An 18,804-nucleotide genomic window follows, 5' to 3' on the forward strand; every position below is an offset into this window, starting at 1 on the left:
AGAAGGACGACAGAAGGAAGAAGAGAGACAGCCAATGAGATTTCACAGGTGGCAAAAACTCAGCAACTGGCAGGTTCAACAAACAAGTTATCAGTCACTTCCTCATGTCACTGGGGTTTGAGCCATTATTAGCACTAATCTTCTTGCCTTCCCTCTTTAAAATAGCTCTCATTATAACAGAAGCTGTACATATACAGGAGGAAATTAGAGGAAATTTTAAAAATGCAGATTAGCAAAAACTGAAAAATAAAAACGATGCTTGCCGCCTCTCAGAGATCACCACCTGCACATCCTTCCTGATCTCTCCCTGCGCACCTCTGTGTGCATGTGTATTTTTAATAAAAGGAGGTCTTATTACACGTTTTTCTAACAATGTGCTTTTCTCAGCCCCTGATCTTCACTTCAGGAGAAGCAGTCGGGGAAAGGGCCGCCCAGGAGGCTGAGGCAGTGCAGACGGTTGGAGGGAGCAGGCCCGGCCCTGTCCCGCCTCCTAGCTGTGATGCAGCACTTTTGTTGGGGGTGGGGGAGGCGGGGGGAATGATAACCCGGAGGGGAGCAGAGTAAAACAGGGATGCAGAATTTCTAAATATTCCCCAATACCAGATTTGCAGTAAGTAGGGGAAGGTCCTCCTCACAGCTTCACAGGGATTACTTTTCCACTTCAGTGTGTGTTGGGATTAAACAGTGCAAGCAGTCTTCTGAGCTGCGTGCGGCCCTGCGCCGCTTAACTGCTTAACTCAGGGACGTGTGGGTTTTGGAGGGAAGCTGTGGTCAAACCGAAATCCTCAATATGACCGTACAAGAGTTAGAAGCCCTCCTTGGAAAGCCCAAGGAGACCCCATCCATCCCAGCTGGGAAAATTAAACCTGGGGCTTTGAACACTTCTTTCAAACCCAAGCAATAGCTCATTTCAATCATAACAGGGAGAAGAAACTAAAGAAGTGAGATTAAAAAGAAGGAAGAAAAAAAGAGTAACAGCACATTTCCCTTACCGAGAAGGCTCACCTAAAGAGAAAGAAAGAAAGAGTGATATCTGTATACACATGAAAAACTTCTCAGCCAGGACCTCAATACTAACTCCATATTTAATATTAACTCTGTACTTAATACTGTCTCCACATTTAAGTGTGTAGCTCAGGTGAAACCTTTTCTTGCTGTGTGTCTGACTCCCCAGGATGCAGACCACATCCATGGGCAGCTGGAGAGAAGGGTCAGGAGAAACCCATTTGGAAGTGTCACTGTGGGGAAAAAATAAGGAATACCCTAACTCTTCTTATCAGCAAGGAAGGAAAGGGTGATCCCAAAGCACGTGTGTGTGTGTGTGTGTGTGCGCGCGTGCACGTGTGTGTATGAAGAGCGAACAGCAGTTACTTAGACATTTGTTCAACTCTCAAGAAGCTGCAGTTGGAAAAAAAGGAAGTGGTGTGAACTTGTCACCTTTTATCTGAATTCTATGAAGAGGAGTTCTGAAGGATTTCAACATTCTTAAAACAGGACAAGATACTAGCAGTTACTGATTGGAGCATGCTTTCCTCTGGGATCTATTTGGCCTTTGTTAAAGAACAGCATAAGCAGCCATAGCCTAGCCTTCTCCCCCTAAAAGCAATCCTCACCGCCTGGCTATTTGGGAGTGATGAATTTCTGGGTGGCTATAAACTCAGAGGACAGGCATAAACCCTTCAGTATCTTCACTTCAGACGACAATCTGATTCTTATCAAGTAGAGGAGAAATCATGATGTCCACTCCAGCTCTTTAAAGATAAAAGAGGCGAAGGAAGAAGCAGAGATTGGGGAGGTTCATCTACAGTAAATCCTGTGAGAGGACAACTGTGATTGAAACCCTACTCTGATTTTTGTTCTGAATGTGTGCGCCCCACACACTCTCAGGGGTTCTCTGGGTGGGGGCCCAGGAACACCCTCGTGTAGACAGGTGAACTGATTTCTCCAACGCCACGGAGCAACTTGAGACACAGGCCTTTCTTCCCCCACAGAAGACTTTCAAAGTGCATTTCCCCCCTTGTGTTTCATTGTCAGACTCAACTGTCATGATTGTCTGGCTGCCTTGGTTCAGGAACTTCCCCATGGACTGGAAGAGTTCTATTATTTTCCCTACTAGGAACCAGCACAATCAGACTTGGGTCTCGGGGACACTGTTTTACCCACTGGGCATGTAGGGCAAATGGAGGAAGACAATTAAAAAGGAGGGATCCCTTTTCTAGTGAGGACAGTGGAAATCGAGTGAAAGAAAAAAAAAGGAAATAAGAATAGAATTATAGATAATGTTCAAATAGTCAAAATAATTTCTGCTTTGTGAACAAACCGTGACTTATTTTTAGCTTCATCCAGCCTGCCTTCTCCCTGACCTCACGCAAACTGCCAGACAGCAACATATGTGTGAACAGCTGATACTCAATTTACTATCAGCCCAAGTCACACAAAATACCTAGAGTTTGACAGAATTTGATGGCCTCATGTTGTTGCCTTCCCGCCAATGATTCTAAAAGCCCAAAGAAAATTTTTGTACTCCTCTTTAGAACAACTCACATCAATACTCATGTCCTTCAGTGTTAGTTTAGAACTGGTTTTATGCAGCTCCCAAAGTAACAGCTCAGTCAGGAGGAGTCAGCAGTGGATGCCAAAACAACTGGGAGAAACACTGGAGAACAGAACACTTACGTAATGTACCACATATAAGAAAATAATGTACTTTTACAAAGGGAAGTCTGGTTGTCACCACCTCAAGTGATCCAACTTAGCATTACTCTGACACTGTGTACCTCCTGAAGCGATGTATTATGAAGTACACAGCTTCACCCACAAAATGTTCATGCCCAAGATGTTTCACCTGAGTCGAACTGGGCCCCAGACCTAACTTCCCACTTGCAGGAAATACAGGAGATGGAGGAACAAGTCAAGTGCCATTGAAAGGAATCAGTCAGAAAACTCCAGAATGTGGGACAGCTAGAAGGCTGTCCACACTTTCAATAAGTCAGTAATCAAAAAACCTAAAAACAAAAAGACAGGGATGGGAGGGGAATTTTAAACAGATTTTTTTTAAGACATAACCAAACGAGAACCTTGACTGGACCCTGGATCAAAAATAAGAACAAAAGAGCCACAAAGAGGAAATCTGAAAATGAACTGGATATTAGATAATATGGAATTATAGTTTCCTTATGTGTAATAATGATATTATCATTATGTAGAAGAATGGTCTTATTCTCAGGAGATGCCCTTGAAGTAACAGGCGAAGTGTCAAGGTATTCACAACTTGTTTTCAAACAGTTCACCAGAAAAAGTGCCTATGGATGCACATATGTGTATGTCTAGACACACATATACATAATACACACAAGGAGGGAAGAGAGATTAGACAATTGTGGCCAAAAGTTATCAGTGAGTCTAAGGTGAAAGATAAATGGATGTGTACTGGGCTTACAACTTTTCTGCAGGTTTAAAATTTTCCAAGGTAAAGCTGTGAGGGAAAAAAAAAAAAAAAAAAAAAGAACTGGCTTAATTTGGAATTTGGGAAGACAGAATTAACTTCACTCCTTAGCAAGGATCTAAACTGTTTAGCAGCTCAATCTTGGCAGGTTGTAGTCAAATTCAATTGGTTCACTGTTCTGGTCTTCTAATTTGGGGAAAGAGAAGGTGGGCAAGAAGAAATGAAACAGTCAATGAGGCTTACTAGGAGGCAAGGAATTGAAGGATGTAAGTCAGTACAAGGTAGAATAAAGATACTAAGGGAAGGAGACTTTAAATTAAGAAGTGGCAAAAAAAAAAAAAAAAAAAGAAGTGGCATGTCGGGCTTCCGTGGTGGCACAGTGGTTAAGAATCTGCCTGCCAATGCAGGGGACACAGGTTTGAGTCTTGGTCCAGGAAGATCCCACAAGCCGCGGAGCAACCAAGCCCGTGCACCACAACTACTGAGCCTGTGCTCTAGAGCCCGTGAGCCACAACTACTGAGCCCGTGTGCCACAACTACTGAAGCCTGCGCGCCTAGAGCCTGTGCTCTGCAGCAACAGAAGTCATTGCAATGAGATGCCCGCGCACTGCAACGAAGAGTAGCCCCCACTCGGCACAACTAGAGAAAGGATGCGCGCGGCAACTAAGACCCAATGCAGCCAAAAATATTTAAAAAAAAAAAGAAGAGGTATGTCATCCCAGGAGAAAGACCCAGATTGTGCGCAGAATTAAAGAGTTCCTATGATCCAGAAACACAGTTGGAGTTGGAAATAACCTCAGATATGCCCCACCAAGTTACCCTGGGCATCCATTCGCTCATTCATTACAGGAGCGTAGAAACCAGTGAGATCCCAGGGAAGATGGGTAAAAATAGCTAAAGTGAAGGTAGCTAGATCCCAAGAGGAAGACGAAGTGAATTAGAATTTATGTCTTCTTCTGCATGAGTGTAAAGAGGAAGGGCAGAAGAGACTTTAGTCAGAATAGGAGAGATTCCAGCTAGATAAAAGGAAGAACTTCCTGCTCACCAGAATGAATGAGGGAGATTGTAGAGTCTGCCCCTGAACACCTCCAGGGAGAGAGCATTACATGCCCCCAGAGGTCTCAATATTCACCCCTCAGAAGGCAGGAGGTTGTACCTAGAGAGTTTGAGCCCCCTCTAGTTCTAGAATTCTCCAACTATTAAAGGGTAAGTAAGAGATGGCTACTGACCGATTCAGCTAAATTGAAAGCCCCAGAGCCCATGCTGTTATCCGGGGCAAAATTAGTTAAGGGGGAAAGAAAGGCACAAAGTCAAAAGGAGATATGCCTTTCCTAGGCTGATCAGACAGCTGTGTTGTGGGCTCCCAGACCACCTCTCCCACTTCCTCCCCCAAGCAGGAGAGTATAAATAGCACTCAATTTACCTGTGGCTCGCCACAGGCAGAAGGGCTGGTCACGTGGTAACTGCCAAGTAGACATCAGAGCTCAGAGGGCAGGTTTGCTCACTTGCTACACCTCAGTAGGTCTGTCAGGACCTCTGCTCTGGTTCATTTTGCTCTGGGCTGGGGGGTGGGGAGGGGGGCTTAAAGGAGCAGTTACACAGTTATGTCCCTCAGGGCCATGAAGGTACAGTCACAGAACGTGCCTCGCCTTCAGGGTCTAAAATCTTATTAGGGTTAACTCTGCACAACCTTCAAAGCTTTGAAAACCTGCGTGGATCATTTTGTCCCACTTGCAAAATCTTCTCTGGTTATGTCCATCTCTTTACTTAAGTTCTACTGCGTCCCCAAAGGAAATACCTGAGAGACCACTACATCCCACCTAGTGATTCCCTACTTGGCCTCTGGCATTCTGGAACTGATCCACCCTGACCCCAAATCCCAGGCAAATTCCCAGGCTGGGCCTGGTGGAAAAACCCCAGTGTGTGCTGGGCAACATTCCAGGGCAGCCCCTGCTTTAAAGTCCTGGTCTTGCTGGTTGCTCAGATCTCCTAAGGGAGGCTCAAAGGTTATATAGTGCCTCCAGGGTAAACCTTGTCTGAAACACAAATTAGATGGTCCCTCTAGAAAGAGCCTTGAAAGGTGTGACCTTGGGAAGATTTTTCCTACCCTCACTGTCTGCCTGAGACCAATGACAACTTCACAGCAGAAGGATGCTTGTCAGGTCACCTCTCCACATGTGCTTCCGGGCACAAAGGAGGACATGGCAACAGTACCCCTGGATGGTGAGTCACACCATCTCCCCCACATACAACGGGCTTCGTATCTGCTCTTACATCAAAAGCTGCTTAACAGTAATGACACCTTCTTTTATAAGTCAGGTAAAGAAAAGGCTTATCCTCCTGAAGCAAGAGGAGAATATGATCCAGGGAAACAGTCTGGGGTGTTAATTACCAAGACCCCATCCATGCCTCTAAGAACTGGAAGGGAAAGCGCAGTGGTCCCAGTCCCCTCCAAACAGACAGCTCTGGCCATTTGCACGGCAGCTCTGACACAGACCTCTACACTGCAGACAACCCAGTAAGACTTGGGGGCAGCCTTCTCTCACCCTCCTGCAACTTGTCCGGATTCCGGAGGCCATCCACCGGGCGCTGATTTTGGGGTAGGACGGAGCCAAGAGAATACTGGAGACACAGCCTATACGGCTTGGTAACTGCCTCAGGACAAACAATCTAACTGTAGAAACTGGTGTAACAATACAGTAAATGCTCAGGGGTCTATTTCACAGAACTGGCTGGAATCCATGAAAAAATCCTTTGATGCTAACTTAACCACAGTCTCACACTCTAGGGCGGCTGCAGGGAGGCATTTTAGATAAAGGACACGTAGTAAAGATTCTCCAAAAACTGTTTTTTCTATGTTAAGAAGTAGAGTCAGACTCATTCACTTACCCCAATTCTGAAAGCTGGCGGGAAATGTCAGTAAGCAAAAATGTCAGGAATAATTCAAGTGCCTTCAAGGAGCACAGATAGATGCAGAGCATGCGGTTTGGAGGGAGAGAATAGGGGCTGGGAACAAACAGTAGTGTCTGAACCCCTAACTCTGCTTAGCGGTGATGACCAGATCCACCCCTTCTGGGGCCCTGTGGTTAGTGGAAAGTTTTCACTGACAAAGAGTGAAGCCCTCCCTTTGTGTATGAAGTTGTAACTCCTGTCCACTTGGTAAGACATGCCTCACTAGGCCATAAACTCCTGTACATTAACAAGGCGGTGGGCACAACAGACCGACTGGTACACAGCCGAAAAAGCTGTCTGGCCTGGCCCATAACCTGACACTGCTTTCTAGACAAAACTCAACTCCTTTTCCCCTTGGATCTCTACCATAAAAATGCGAAGTAGTATTACTCTATGGCTCTGGCACATGAGAGCCTTCCGATTTCATGTATTTTAAGAAAATGAAGAGAGTTGAGTGAAGAGCAGAGTGAGAGTTTTTCTCAGAATGAGGAAGCAGTTTTCCCTAGAAGGTACCTGGACATCCTGAATATGCTCAGTGTGGATCAGCAGCCTGCTGCAACCCTGCTGACCCCGCTGCCGGGTCAGTGTGGGGCACGGACTGGGCTCAGACACACGGCCGCAGGTGCCCAATGGTTCTCAGAATCTGATGCCAACCTTGTCCAGCTCGAGCAGCAGGGACAAGCTGCAGTCTCCTACCATACCAGTCAATACCTGGGCCCAAATCCTGCCTCCGCCTCAGTGTGCTACGTGAACTCAAGACGAGTCACTTAACTTCTCTGGGCTTCGGTTGTTCTTTCTGTTAAATGGGGAGAATAAGAGATGTTATAAGGATGAGAGAAGAAGACTTTAAAGAACTCCTGGTACAGTCAAATTAGTCTAGCATACATTCATTTTTAAAAACTTTTTATTTGGAAATAATTTCAAACATATAGGTGTAAGAATAAGACCAGTACCCAGAACATCCATATGCCCTCTACCCAGATTTGCCTATTGTTAAACATTTGCCCCGTTTGCTTTATCATTTGCTTTCTTTCACATGCACTTTTCCTCACATACACACTCATACACATGCTCTCCCTTACATTCACACCCAGCACCCACACATTCACGCTCAAGACACACACACAGACGCTCACATCCAGATACACACACATACTGTCCTTTGTTGGGTTTTGTGTGGTGGTCTGTCTGTAAACAACCAGGAGGGACAGGAGGGTGGGAGGTTCGAGGCGAAAAGAAAGCAAGGGGGGGGCTTCCCTGGTGGCGCGGTGGTTGAGAGTCCACCTGCCGATGCAGGGGACACGGGTTCGTGCCCCGGTCCGGGAAGATCCCACGTGCCGCGGAGCGGCTGGGCCCGTGAGCCATGGTCGCTGAGCCTGCGCGTCTGGAGCCTGTGCTCCGCAACGGGAGAGACCACAGCAGTGAGAGGCCCGCGTACCGCAAAAAAAAAAAAAAGAAAGAAAGCAAGGGGGCCGTGCTACTCGGTGATGGGTCCAGAGCCCTGCTCCCCGCTCCCTGCCTCCGATGCAAACAGCAAGCCCTCGAGTGTTCTGGTTTAGAGATGAATGAGTACACGGACAGGGACCAGGAAAAGTACTTGTTACATAAGGTAGTTGGTCACTTTTTTCCTCTGAACGAGAAAAACCAACAACAAAAGCATTTATATGAAGCATGGAAATAGCTTTATTATGTAGAATAATTTTTATAATATTTGTTATAATGGGGCTTTACCTTATGCAGTTGGGAAATAACTGGGAAAGGAAGGTTCCACATAAGCATATGGTTATTAGAACATACAAGAACTCTATACAAAATCTGGTTTTGTAAGAGAAATAAGGAGGTAAAAGCTGCCCATAACCTTCTCTATGAAGCAGGTCAGGCAGTTCTCCATGACACCACGTCCCTAGTTGGAGCTTTCTCCTGAGTTCAAGTCCCTTCTGGTCCCCTTAGTGGGCACACACTTGTCTCATAAAGGCACTATCACGTATCACAACGACTCCACTCCCAGTTAACCTAAAGCTAGGAGAGGGAGACACGCCCAGGCAGAGTATGGCAGGGGTGGGGGAGGTCTGGACCAGCCGTCCCCTACATGGAGGACTGAAGTGTCACCTATGACACAATGCCACCTGCACCTAGCCCCCCCACCACAGAAATGCACCACCCACATTTACTTCTGACTGCTTTCGGGGGGTTCCACAGAGTCACGCAGAAGAAAAACACCCTTTCCTGTAAGCTCCATCTTAAGAGTATCTCCCTGACATGGCCCCAAGCTCAGTAACCATGACCATGACCCCACCGAGGCAGGAAAACCCTGCCTCCTGGGCCCTAGCTGTCCCTGGTTAGCTTCTCATTCCACGTGGAAGTTGCACATCTACAGCCAGTTGGAAACACTCAAAAGCTGCCACCACACCACACACATAATGTAATAACCATCACCCTCCAGTCAGCTGCACCAAGTGGAGAGTTACTTATGGGGTGCTGAAGGAACAAACAGACTTCGCTGCAGCCCATTTTCCTCTCCAATTCTCTTCTGGTCAGTTAAACAAACGAAGTTTTGCTCCTGGAATACAGGTATATAAGCAGAAGGGAAATAGGTCGGGTGTGTGCTGGGCAGGCAGCAGAGGATGCCAGCCTGAGGGGAAATTCCCCACTGACTCTCCACACATATGTGGGAAGAGCCCTGGATCAGGAGCAAAAGGACTTTGTTAGTCACATGGTCTTGGGCAAGTCACTTCCTCTCGGGGCCTCAGTTTCCTTATCTGCAAAAACAAGCAAATGCCACCTGCACCTGCAGGACTGTGGCAAGGTTGAATGAGAAACGTTCCAGGGTACCGACTGCGAGCCGCAAAGAGCTAAACATGCAGAACGCGTTGTCAAAACTAACACTAGCCATACTCTCAGCTTCCCTGAAAAATGCAGATGAATTTTGGGGCCTTCCAGGGTTGGGATCCACAGACTCTCTCTTTCCACAGAAGCAGCAGCTGTAGCCTTCTCCTGTGAACACAAAACTCCCCAGGATTACGGTTCTAATGAGAAAGAGTCCAGGTGCTGCCTTCAGCATTACGATGTGCACCTGCCACATGGATGGCCTCACATGGGCCTCCTCTCCCCAGCTTCGAAATGCAGACGACATGATGTTGTGAAAGCTCTCTGGTTGCACCCCTCTGTCGTGCCGAATGCTATCCACTCCACCCTCAACTCCAGTTTGTGTGTCATATCTGATGGGCATGGGTTACAAAGACAACCCCCAAACAGGGGCTGGGGCTGGGCGTCAGGTTCTCAGCCAGCTTGCAGGTGTAGGGCAGGGAGCGCACGTGTTATCAGCCGCGGTTCTCTCAAAGCCGTGTGGGTGATCAAACATACATAGAGCACAGAAAACTCTTAAAGGGAAGGCAGTGTGGCAGGTTGGGGAGAGAAGAGGGGAGGAGGGAAGAGAAGCGTCCTTTCCTTCCTTGCAATCACATTTTCATTCTGTTCAAAGTTACCCACAGCTGAGCAGGTTTATAAAACCATTTTGACTAAGCCACCAGGCCCGTGGTTGGCAGGGGAACACAGGCTCCATGGATGACATTGTAGGTATCAGGGCTTGGGGAATGACACTGAGCATCTCTTTCCAGCATTTCCCCCATTTGGTGGGGAAAAGAGAAGGAGAATCAGCAGTGCTTCATATAAAGGATGGTGCCTGGCTTGGGAAGGGGGGCTTCCTGCCTGATCATACCTCTAAAACCACCCTAAAGCCAATAGGCAATTCTGCTCCCTAGCCTAGAAAAGCTGCTAATTCAGATTTTGTTTTCCTGCTTTCCTTTGCTATACATTATAGCACTACTAGGAATTTGGTGCAAATCTACCTGGAGTGAAAGAACATCCTGCATTCATCTGTCTCCTTGGCCTCTCACCCATATCCACATATAAGCCTAAAGCCAGGTCTCCTGGCTCTTTTACAAAATCACAACAAAATCCTAAACATTGGCTGTTTCCATGGATCAACCTGGTAACTAACGGCCCAAGCTTACCCTCTGGCTTTAAGTGTGTGGGGAACAGAACCTACAGGCCTAGCGAAGACATCCATGGAAATGCTACGTCTTCGCCACCAGCTGGGCTTCGAGCCCAATGACCAGGATGAATGGGAGACCAGTGATTTGAAGAGAGAACACTAACACTTCGGGCAGGATGCGGGGGGCCTTGTAAGTAGCTAAAGAGAGGTATTATAAAGGGGGCACAGAGTGTGGGGGCCAGAAGTGGAAAAAACCATTTCAAATGAGCCTGGGGAAGTGTGGTTCACTCTCCCCACCCTTGCTGCCTTTCCAGCAACTCCATCCAACAAGCATTTATTGAGCACAACAATCCCCATCTGCCCTGGCCCTCCCTCTGCAAAAACACTCAAATCTGTTCAAGCTGCAAGGTGAGTTCCATTGCACTTGAACTTGAAACATGAGGTGCCTCTACCTTTTAAAAAGGCAGGCACACAATTTCCAGCATGGGGCAGAAAGGACTAAAGAGATTTGAGAAAGTTAAAGAACACAGCTGACCAAACAAGGACACACCAGTGCCACTTTCAAAAGGGAAGGGAGAGAGTAAAAATTTAATTTAATGGTAAGGAGAATAATGTACTGGCCAATTAAAAAAAAAAAAAGCCTACTAGAGACATCTCAGTAATTCTCTAATTAACCCTAACTAACACTGAATATTCCTTCATTCTATACCTCCTCCAGCTCGAATTTATCTTTTATTCACTGGTGCACATGTTAGTAATTTGCTTTTAGAGTTGTATGTTTAATCCTACCTTTGCCTCTTGAGGAGGTTAGACCTCCACGCTCTCCGGCATGTTTTCATTTAGGATCAGATGATGAGGGACGCAAGCGGCAGAGCAGGTGGTAATCTAGACCTACGCTCATTAACAAAGCTCCCTCGCGGAAAAGCCACCCACCATTTGCAAGATAGAGAGTACAGGGCCAGAGAAGAGGCACCCCAAACTTATCACCCTGCCTGCCAAATACTGCCCAGCTCTAAGAAGCCACATTCAGGCAGGCTCTGAGAGAAAACTCCCCCACCCCTGAAGCCTGCCGCTTCAGATCGACCAAAGCCCCAGGAGGAGTCTTCCCAGGCCTCCCCCAACCTCCCCCCTTTTAGAATGTGCAGGCAGAGTTGAGCCCAAGGCACTCGCCACCCCTGGTGTCAGCTGTCTGGGGCTCAAGAGCAGGGCAGGTTAAGTGTCTGCACACAGTCCAGACTTCAGTTCCAGGTTCCCCAGGGGCTGGAGTTGTAAGTTTTTCTATTATGAAATACTTTGATAGCATTCTTTTAGGTTCGTTGAAGCCACCCTTGATTGGCTGTGGTGCTCCCACACAGCAAAAGTCGATTGAGGTATACTCAGGGCCTAAGAATAAACATTTAAATGACTCCAAGCTGGGCATTCAGCTTTGTAGTGACCCTGAGGAAAAGTGTGGAGGAGAAAACAAAGTGCCAGGAAGAGTTTTCAAAACCAGGAGCTTCACTGAGGACCATGAGCCTGAAGCCTGGGTGAGAGCAGCCAGCTGTGCAGAGCTTCCCACCAGACAGCTGTTCCCAAGAACAAGAGCCCCTTCACAAGCTCCACACAACTGGAGAGGAACTGGAAAACAGATAATTTACGGCTTCAAATATAATCCAAAACTCTTTTCTCTCTGAGATCAGGATTTGTTTTGGACCCAACAATGTGACTAGATTTGGCTAATGTTTGGTTAATTCATAAACCAGCAAATCAAATAATGGAGGCCTCTGTGAAGACTCAACTCAGGCAGAGGTGGAAAGTTGACCAGATTCCCCACCCAACTTTGCTTTGCTTCCACTCTTCCCTGCTCCCTCTTCTATCCATCTCAGAGAGGGATAAAACTTACTGACTCACGAAGAGACAGTCCAGTCTCACTAAACTAACTTGCTGGTGGTCACCCACCTTCACTCTGAAATGGGAAGCAAACACAAGGTTTTCCCTTCCAGCCCTTTCAAAGGGCTCCAAGCTGCCTGTGGAATAAGAGTAAGCCCAGGTAAGTCTAGTAAAGCATTTGAGCTAGTGTCATATAGCATTTGATATATATGATAGTGTCAATAAGAGCTCAAAAACCAGACCTGCCCCCAGAATATGTCACACCCTAAAGTCTGAATCCTTTGGCACCAAGGCTCTATGTGAGAGCTGTAAGAATCCAGAGGACGATGCTCCATTAGGATCCAAGGAATAGGGATTCCCTGGTGGAGCAGTGGTTAAGAATCCACCTGCCAATGCAGGGGACGTGGGTTCGAGCCCTGGTCCGGGAAGATCCACATGCCACGGAGCAACTAAGTCCGTGTGCCACAACTACTGAGCCCGTGTGCCACAACCACTGAAGCCCGCATGCTTAGAGCCCATGCTCTGTAACGAGAAGCCACCGCAATGAAAAGCCCGCACACTGCAATGAAGAGTAGCTCGCCACAACTACAGAAAAGCCTGCGCGCAGCAACGAAGACCCAACACAGCCAAAAATAAAATAAATAAAATAAAAATAAATAAATTAAAAAAAGAGCCAGGGAATAGTGTGGCCTTGGTGCCCATCACATCATTCATTATAAACTAGCAGAAAACGTAGGCGAAGTGTTCTCTGGCTATTAAAGCCCACCAACCACTTTGGCAACGCTCATATTGCCACCACAACTATGACAATTTTGCAGTCCTGCCTCAAATTTTCTAGAGGACAATCTATATCTGGAACCAGAGAGAACGAGGCCCTCTTACCGCCACCCCCCACTGTTGTTCTCAGCCCTTCTCCACTGACCTCAAATGGTTTAAAAAATCCTCGCTCTATGTGACCTAAGTGGAGAGCTTCCATATGTATGATCCTTTACTGTCCAAAATACTGAAGAACACATGGACGCACTCTCCTTTGGGTACCAAAAAGATAAAGTAGTTAGGCACCTTAGCCCCCAGTTTCAAGATGCCATCATTGGTGATAACATTTAAGAGTCAGATATTTCAGCAGTGCATTTTGCTGACCATGTGCCTAGTGCTAGCAAAGCTGTCAAAAGCAAGCTAGCAGTGTCAGGCTGGGAAGTGCCTGGTGTTTAATGCCTCCCAAACAGCAGCTGCCTCAATCACAGGTTTTCAAAGCACAATTGTAGCTCTTAAAGGATTTTAACTGCAGCCCCAAGCTTCATTATAGCAAGATGGCTCCGTGGCATAGAAAAGTTACACTCTATTCTAATCTCCAGGCTGTTGCAAACCAAGGACCATGGTTTGATGAGGGCTTCGTCTCAGAGCTTCTAATAAGCAACCTCCTTTATGTGGTTCCATACCTCTCTAAACACCCATCCCCTAAGGACTAAGTTCACAAGAGCACTGCAAGAAAAGGAGTTTAATAATTACCAAGAGCATTTAATAACAATGCTGCCTTACATTCATTGAGACAACCATCCTGGAGAACCTAACGGACATTTGAAATAAACCCTTCCTATGTCCTTGTGAGGAAGTCAGTATTTGAGGGCAGCCATGACTACCACCAGCTCTCAATGATCTGTTCATAAAAATAAAAAGGAGAAAAATCCAAAACAGGAGATAAGCCTAAAGTAATTTCCATCTGATTTTGAAATATGTTCACTGCAGTTGTGGGTTGTTAGATTTGGAAGGAGGGTAAGAGGGGAGGAGATGCAAATTTGCCTAACAGTTAAGCTTTTATGTAAATCCAAACTAGTTTATATCTACCGAACACATGTCACCTGACAAAGATGGGGGTGGGCAGCATGGATTCACATGTGCTGATCTTCTATAAAGATTGAGAACTGACTGGAAGCTGATGATCCTCCTTTCTTTTTCCCTGAAATATGAGTGGGGATACAGGCTTCTTAGTGTTCTTTATCCCCTTAGGATTTTCTGCAGAGGTGTATACTACACACATTTGAAACTCATCTTTTTAATAGGAATATTCGTCAGGAACATTGCTGAAGACAAGGAGTAGGCCAATTTTTTTCTGAAAAGTGTCATGTAGTAAACATTTTAGGTTTTGTGGGCTATTCTGTCTCTATCACAACTACTCAGCTCTGTCATTGTGCACAACTACTCAAATTCTGTCACTGTGCAAAAGCAGCCACAGTCAGTACCTAAATGAAGGAGCAGGGCTCCACGTGTTCCAATAAACCTTTATTTACGAAAACAGGCAGAGGCTTGGATCTGGTCTGCAGGCCATAATGCCAAACCCCGTTTAAGAAGAGTCCGGTGGGCAGAGGAGGTTCAGAGGCAGCACTGGACTCCCCCAGCACCCAGCTGGCCAGTGGGGCTGGTCCACTAGAGAAGAATTTGCAAAGCTGTATTGAACATTAGCTTCTGGACATGGATATGGAGACACTAAACAGAATAGGTAAGACTGGAACCCAGAACAGTTCACCTCCTAGCCCCGTTTTGTCCATCATCAGTGGTCCTGGAAGAATATAAAAGTCAGCAGCCTCCAAGTGACTAAAGACATAAACGAGAATTTAAAGGGGAAATTGCAGTAAGAAATTTATCCTGGGTTTCTGCTACCCACTAGTAGCTCTTAGCTTCTTAGAGTTGACCTTCATTTTTCTCTCCACTCTCTTCTACCTTACACACCACTCGCCCAGGCTTGTAAAAATGAAGCCATTCCTCACTTTATGAAGACATCCCTTACAGATGAATGGCCACAGAAGGTAAATCCTGCTCTTTACACCATAACCCCCTTTTTTTTTTAACAACATCTAATATACCTAGTCAAGAACACAACAGGGTGTGTGGTGGAGAGATAACTGCACAGCCCTGAGCACTACGTCACTTTGAGATAGGAAACAGAAACAGTGACGACACTTAATTGTTCCTAAAACTCCGTCTCAGCTCACATGCTTTTTTAAACAGTTGGGTTTCAGAGCCCTGTTTAGAAAGCTCATTTTAAAAGATGAGCGAATAAAAGTGCAAGGGGAGGCCCTGAAATTCTGAAACCTGCAGTACTGGTTTCAGACCAATATGGGTTTGCTCTTTGAAGCCTGAAAAGGCAATGGGCTCTGGCCAACAGTGCTCTCACCTTGGCTGGGTGGAGAGAATAACAACAATATAAGCAGCAGCAAACACTTCAGAGTACCTTCTACTTGCCAGGCACTGTTCTAAGCACTTTATAGCTACTGACTCATTTGATTCTTATGATGTAGATATTATTATTCACACTTTACAGATGAGGATATTGAGGCACAGAAGTTACTTAACTTCCTCTAAGCCACACAGCTAGTAAAAGGTAGAACCTGGATTCGACACCCAGGTAACTCTGGCACGCAAAGCCATTCTCTTAAGGGTTTATGACTGCAAGGCTTTTACTTCTATCACATATATCCTACGGGCCCAGAGGAAACCACTTCTGCCACTTCTCAAGGCCGAGGAATGGAAACAATCTGAACACACATAAAGGTAAAAGTTAACATTCAGAAGACCTGATGTGCTCCCAAACCAAAGGCCAGGAACATTTCCTTAATGTCTGGCCACAAAGAACTCCACAGGCTCAGGCCACTCTTCCCTCCTCCTGTCTTTCCTCTCTCCTGCCTCACTGAAAACTATAGATAATCCCACTACAGACCAGGTAAGTGCCTTATTAGTGCCTCTGGGATACTAATAGGTGGAGAAACAATCCATCAGCCCAATCCATAAGCAAGAGTTCACCCAATCTGCCTTAAATCACCCAACAAATTGTGCAGGCTCTAGCTTCCTATGTTTTTACCAGTATCTTAGGGTCCCTGGCCCTAAAAAAGGAACAGGCCATGTGAAGAATCCAGTCATCCAAAGCTACACTCTTCTTTCCACAGCGTCCACCAGTGTTTGTCCTTTAAATATTAGTTCTATAGTAGACACAAAATAACTGCTCTTAAAATATGACTGCTAATAGATTTCCAACTAATACACAGGCAGGCTTTCTGTTGATTTCTATTACTAAAAGCAACTAAGCTTCAGGTGCTTGCTGTTCTACTAACTTCCCTGGACTCCAAGGAAGCACAAACAAAACCAATAGGTTTGTAGTCTTCTGGTTTGCTTTACAGCAGTTCATGATAGGCATGAGTTTATCTGGGCATTGCCCTGCTCTACAGATTCTAGGCATACTTTTACTAGTTGGTTACCATCTTGCTACCAGATTTGACCAAGTTTCTGCATTCCAAGATGCAATGCTAACATTTACAATGAAGTCCAGACAGACTTGGATTTTCTACTTCAGAGACCCTCTTAATCCCATTCCTACCTAGGAAGGCACTGTAGCAGCTATACTTTCAGGAGAGGGTGTGCTGAAACTAAGTTTAGTCATCACAAAAAGCTCAAGAAACTCTGGTTTAGAGAATGTCATTAACCATCAGATGGCAGGGACCATGACTTTTGTACCTTTGGTAGACCCTGAGGCTTTGGAAGTGTGCAGTGATCTTTTCACATTTGGTGTGAATCAAATGCAAGTCTCACTTTCAACTTCTTGCCAACCTCCTCATGCAATTAGGTTCCTTTTCCCATTCCTAACTGCCTGCATTTGCAGGGGATCCATTACAACTTTGAGTGTGAAAGCAAGATTAAGCTTGCTCTTCCCTAGTTTCCCCATATCCACCACATTATTAAGCTGCTATTAAGACATCTTTTTGGTGCTGTTCAGAACGTGGGGGTATTTGCCACAATGTACTTGAATGTAGCCCTCACCCCACTGCCACGTTGACTGACATGCCCAGGACAAAACAGCCTTGATGGGGGGAGGAGGGAAAGGCAGGGGGCAAACTACTCAGATTCTACACCCCCCCACACACACACACACAGTGGTTGCAAGCCATATTAAGCAGGTCAGTGATCTGGGAACATACAACTTCTGGGCCAACCAAGAGGAATGTAGGGAATAGGAGCGGAGCGTTTGTACGGTAGTAAAAGCCGTTAAACTAACTTATTCCAACGGCTCAGAAGAAATCAGCTCCAGGAGGTGGCAGAAAGGGAAGCCCACGTGAAGTGGTGGGAAAAGGAACTCTAGAGCTGCAGAACGGGATGCTGGTGCCAAACTCAAGTTGGAGAACTAACACACAGCTCCACGGGGCTCTCCTCCATGCCCCTCCCCCTTCCCGTGCAGACATCCAGCGCCCACCGGCTCCTCGCTCCAGCTCAAACCCTGCATAGGGCGCCCCCATCACGCGCCACTCACTCCTTCCTCACACCTCGCTGCCACCCCTGCATCTTACACTCACCCCCACACGACACCTCTGCCCACTTTTCGGTTATGCCCCCAAAGCCAGACTCCATCTGCCAGGTTCCTTCCCTCACCTCTCGGCCCCGACTCCTTGCACACTCTGTCCCGGCGGTGCACTCCGAGTTCACGGCTCCTCGCTCTTGCTCCTTCCGTCCTCGCAGACTTTGCGCGACCCCCTTGCTCTTCCTTCGCCCCAACCACTTCCCCCTCACACTTCTCCCCATACCCTTCCCCCCAGTCACGCGCCCCCCCTCCCCCAACGGCTCCCCTCGCCCCCCCGCACCCACTCCAGGCCCGACTCACCTGCGCGGCCACCCCCGTCCCGGCGCTGGTGAGGCTGCTGCAGCTGGAAGGGGACGGTGGCCCTGAGCGGCTGCAGCCCAGCCCGGGGGGAGCCGGCGGGGGCTGGGGGAGAGCAGCCCCGCCGGAGCCCCCCTGCCCCTCCGCGCCCCGGCCCCCAGGCACCTCCGCCTCTGCCGCCCACTGCGGCCCCCGCCATCGCCCGCCCGACTGCCGGCCTGCCTCGGCCCCACAGCGAGCCCCACACAGCCCCCCAACCCCCGCTGCTGCTGCTTATCTGCCCTAGGAGGTGGAGACCGGCCCCCCTCAGCCCAGAGCCCTCATTGGCCTACGGATCCCCAGACCCCTCCTCCCAACCAATCCTCGGCTTGATCTTCCCATACCAGAGGATGATTGGTCGATAACCTTAGCGATCCAACCCAAGACCCCACCTCCACCCCACCCCTGCCTGCTGTCCCACGTCCGAGGGTCCGCTGATTGGTCCGTCCGGAAGAGGGCTGGTTTTCCGGCGCCGCCAATGAGAAGATGCAGAAAAGGGGAGCGTCACACCCAGTCCCAGGTAGTATGCAAATACGATATCACGTGACGTCAGGCTAAGCGGGGGCGGGACCGGGTGTAAAATGGAATCAAGCAGTAGTGAAATCATTATGGGGGGCAGGGAGGAGTGTCAAACTTTCAGCAGTTGAGTCCCGGCAAGTATGGAGAAACTAATAACTTCAAAAAGCCTTACTTTTGGTTTAACCTAAAAACATTAGTTTTGAATCCTCATAGGATCTCAACGCTGCTTGCAAGCTCCAAAGTAAGTTTCTACAAACTAATGCAAAGTTTTCATAACATTTGCATGCGATTTGCATTATATCCGTGAACTTAATGGCTACTGTGCCTCACGTGACACCACATTTG

The 18,804-nt window shown here is 47.3% G+C and overlaps 1 protein-coding gene across 3 annotated transcripts in view; it reads right to left on the reverse strand.

Annotated features, from left to right (window-relative positions):
• Window positions 1-18,135, reverse strand: part of FAM117A (family with sequence similarity 117 member A) — a 42,946-nt gene extending 24,811 nt beyond the window's left edge. For all 3 annotated transcript variants that reach the window (XM_081218167.1, XM_081218166.1, XM_081218165.1), the window contains exon 1: window positions 17,905-18,135. In XM_081218167.1, the coding sequence (XP_081074293.1) occupies window positions 17,905-18,100 (196 nt within the window). In that variant the 5' untranslated portion in view covers window positions 18,101-18,135. The remainder of the gene's footprint in view (window positions 1-17,904) is intronic.
• Between the last annotated feature and the right edge of the window lie 669 nt (window positions 18,136-18,804).

The sequence above is a fragment of the Mesoplodon bidens genome, assembly GCF_964165515.1.
Source record: "Mesoplodon bidens genome assembly, chromosome: 19".
NCBI lineage: Eukaryota > Metazoa > Chordata > Mammalia > Artiodactyla > Ziphiidae > Mesoplodon > Mesoplodon bidens.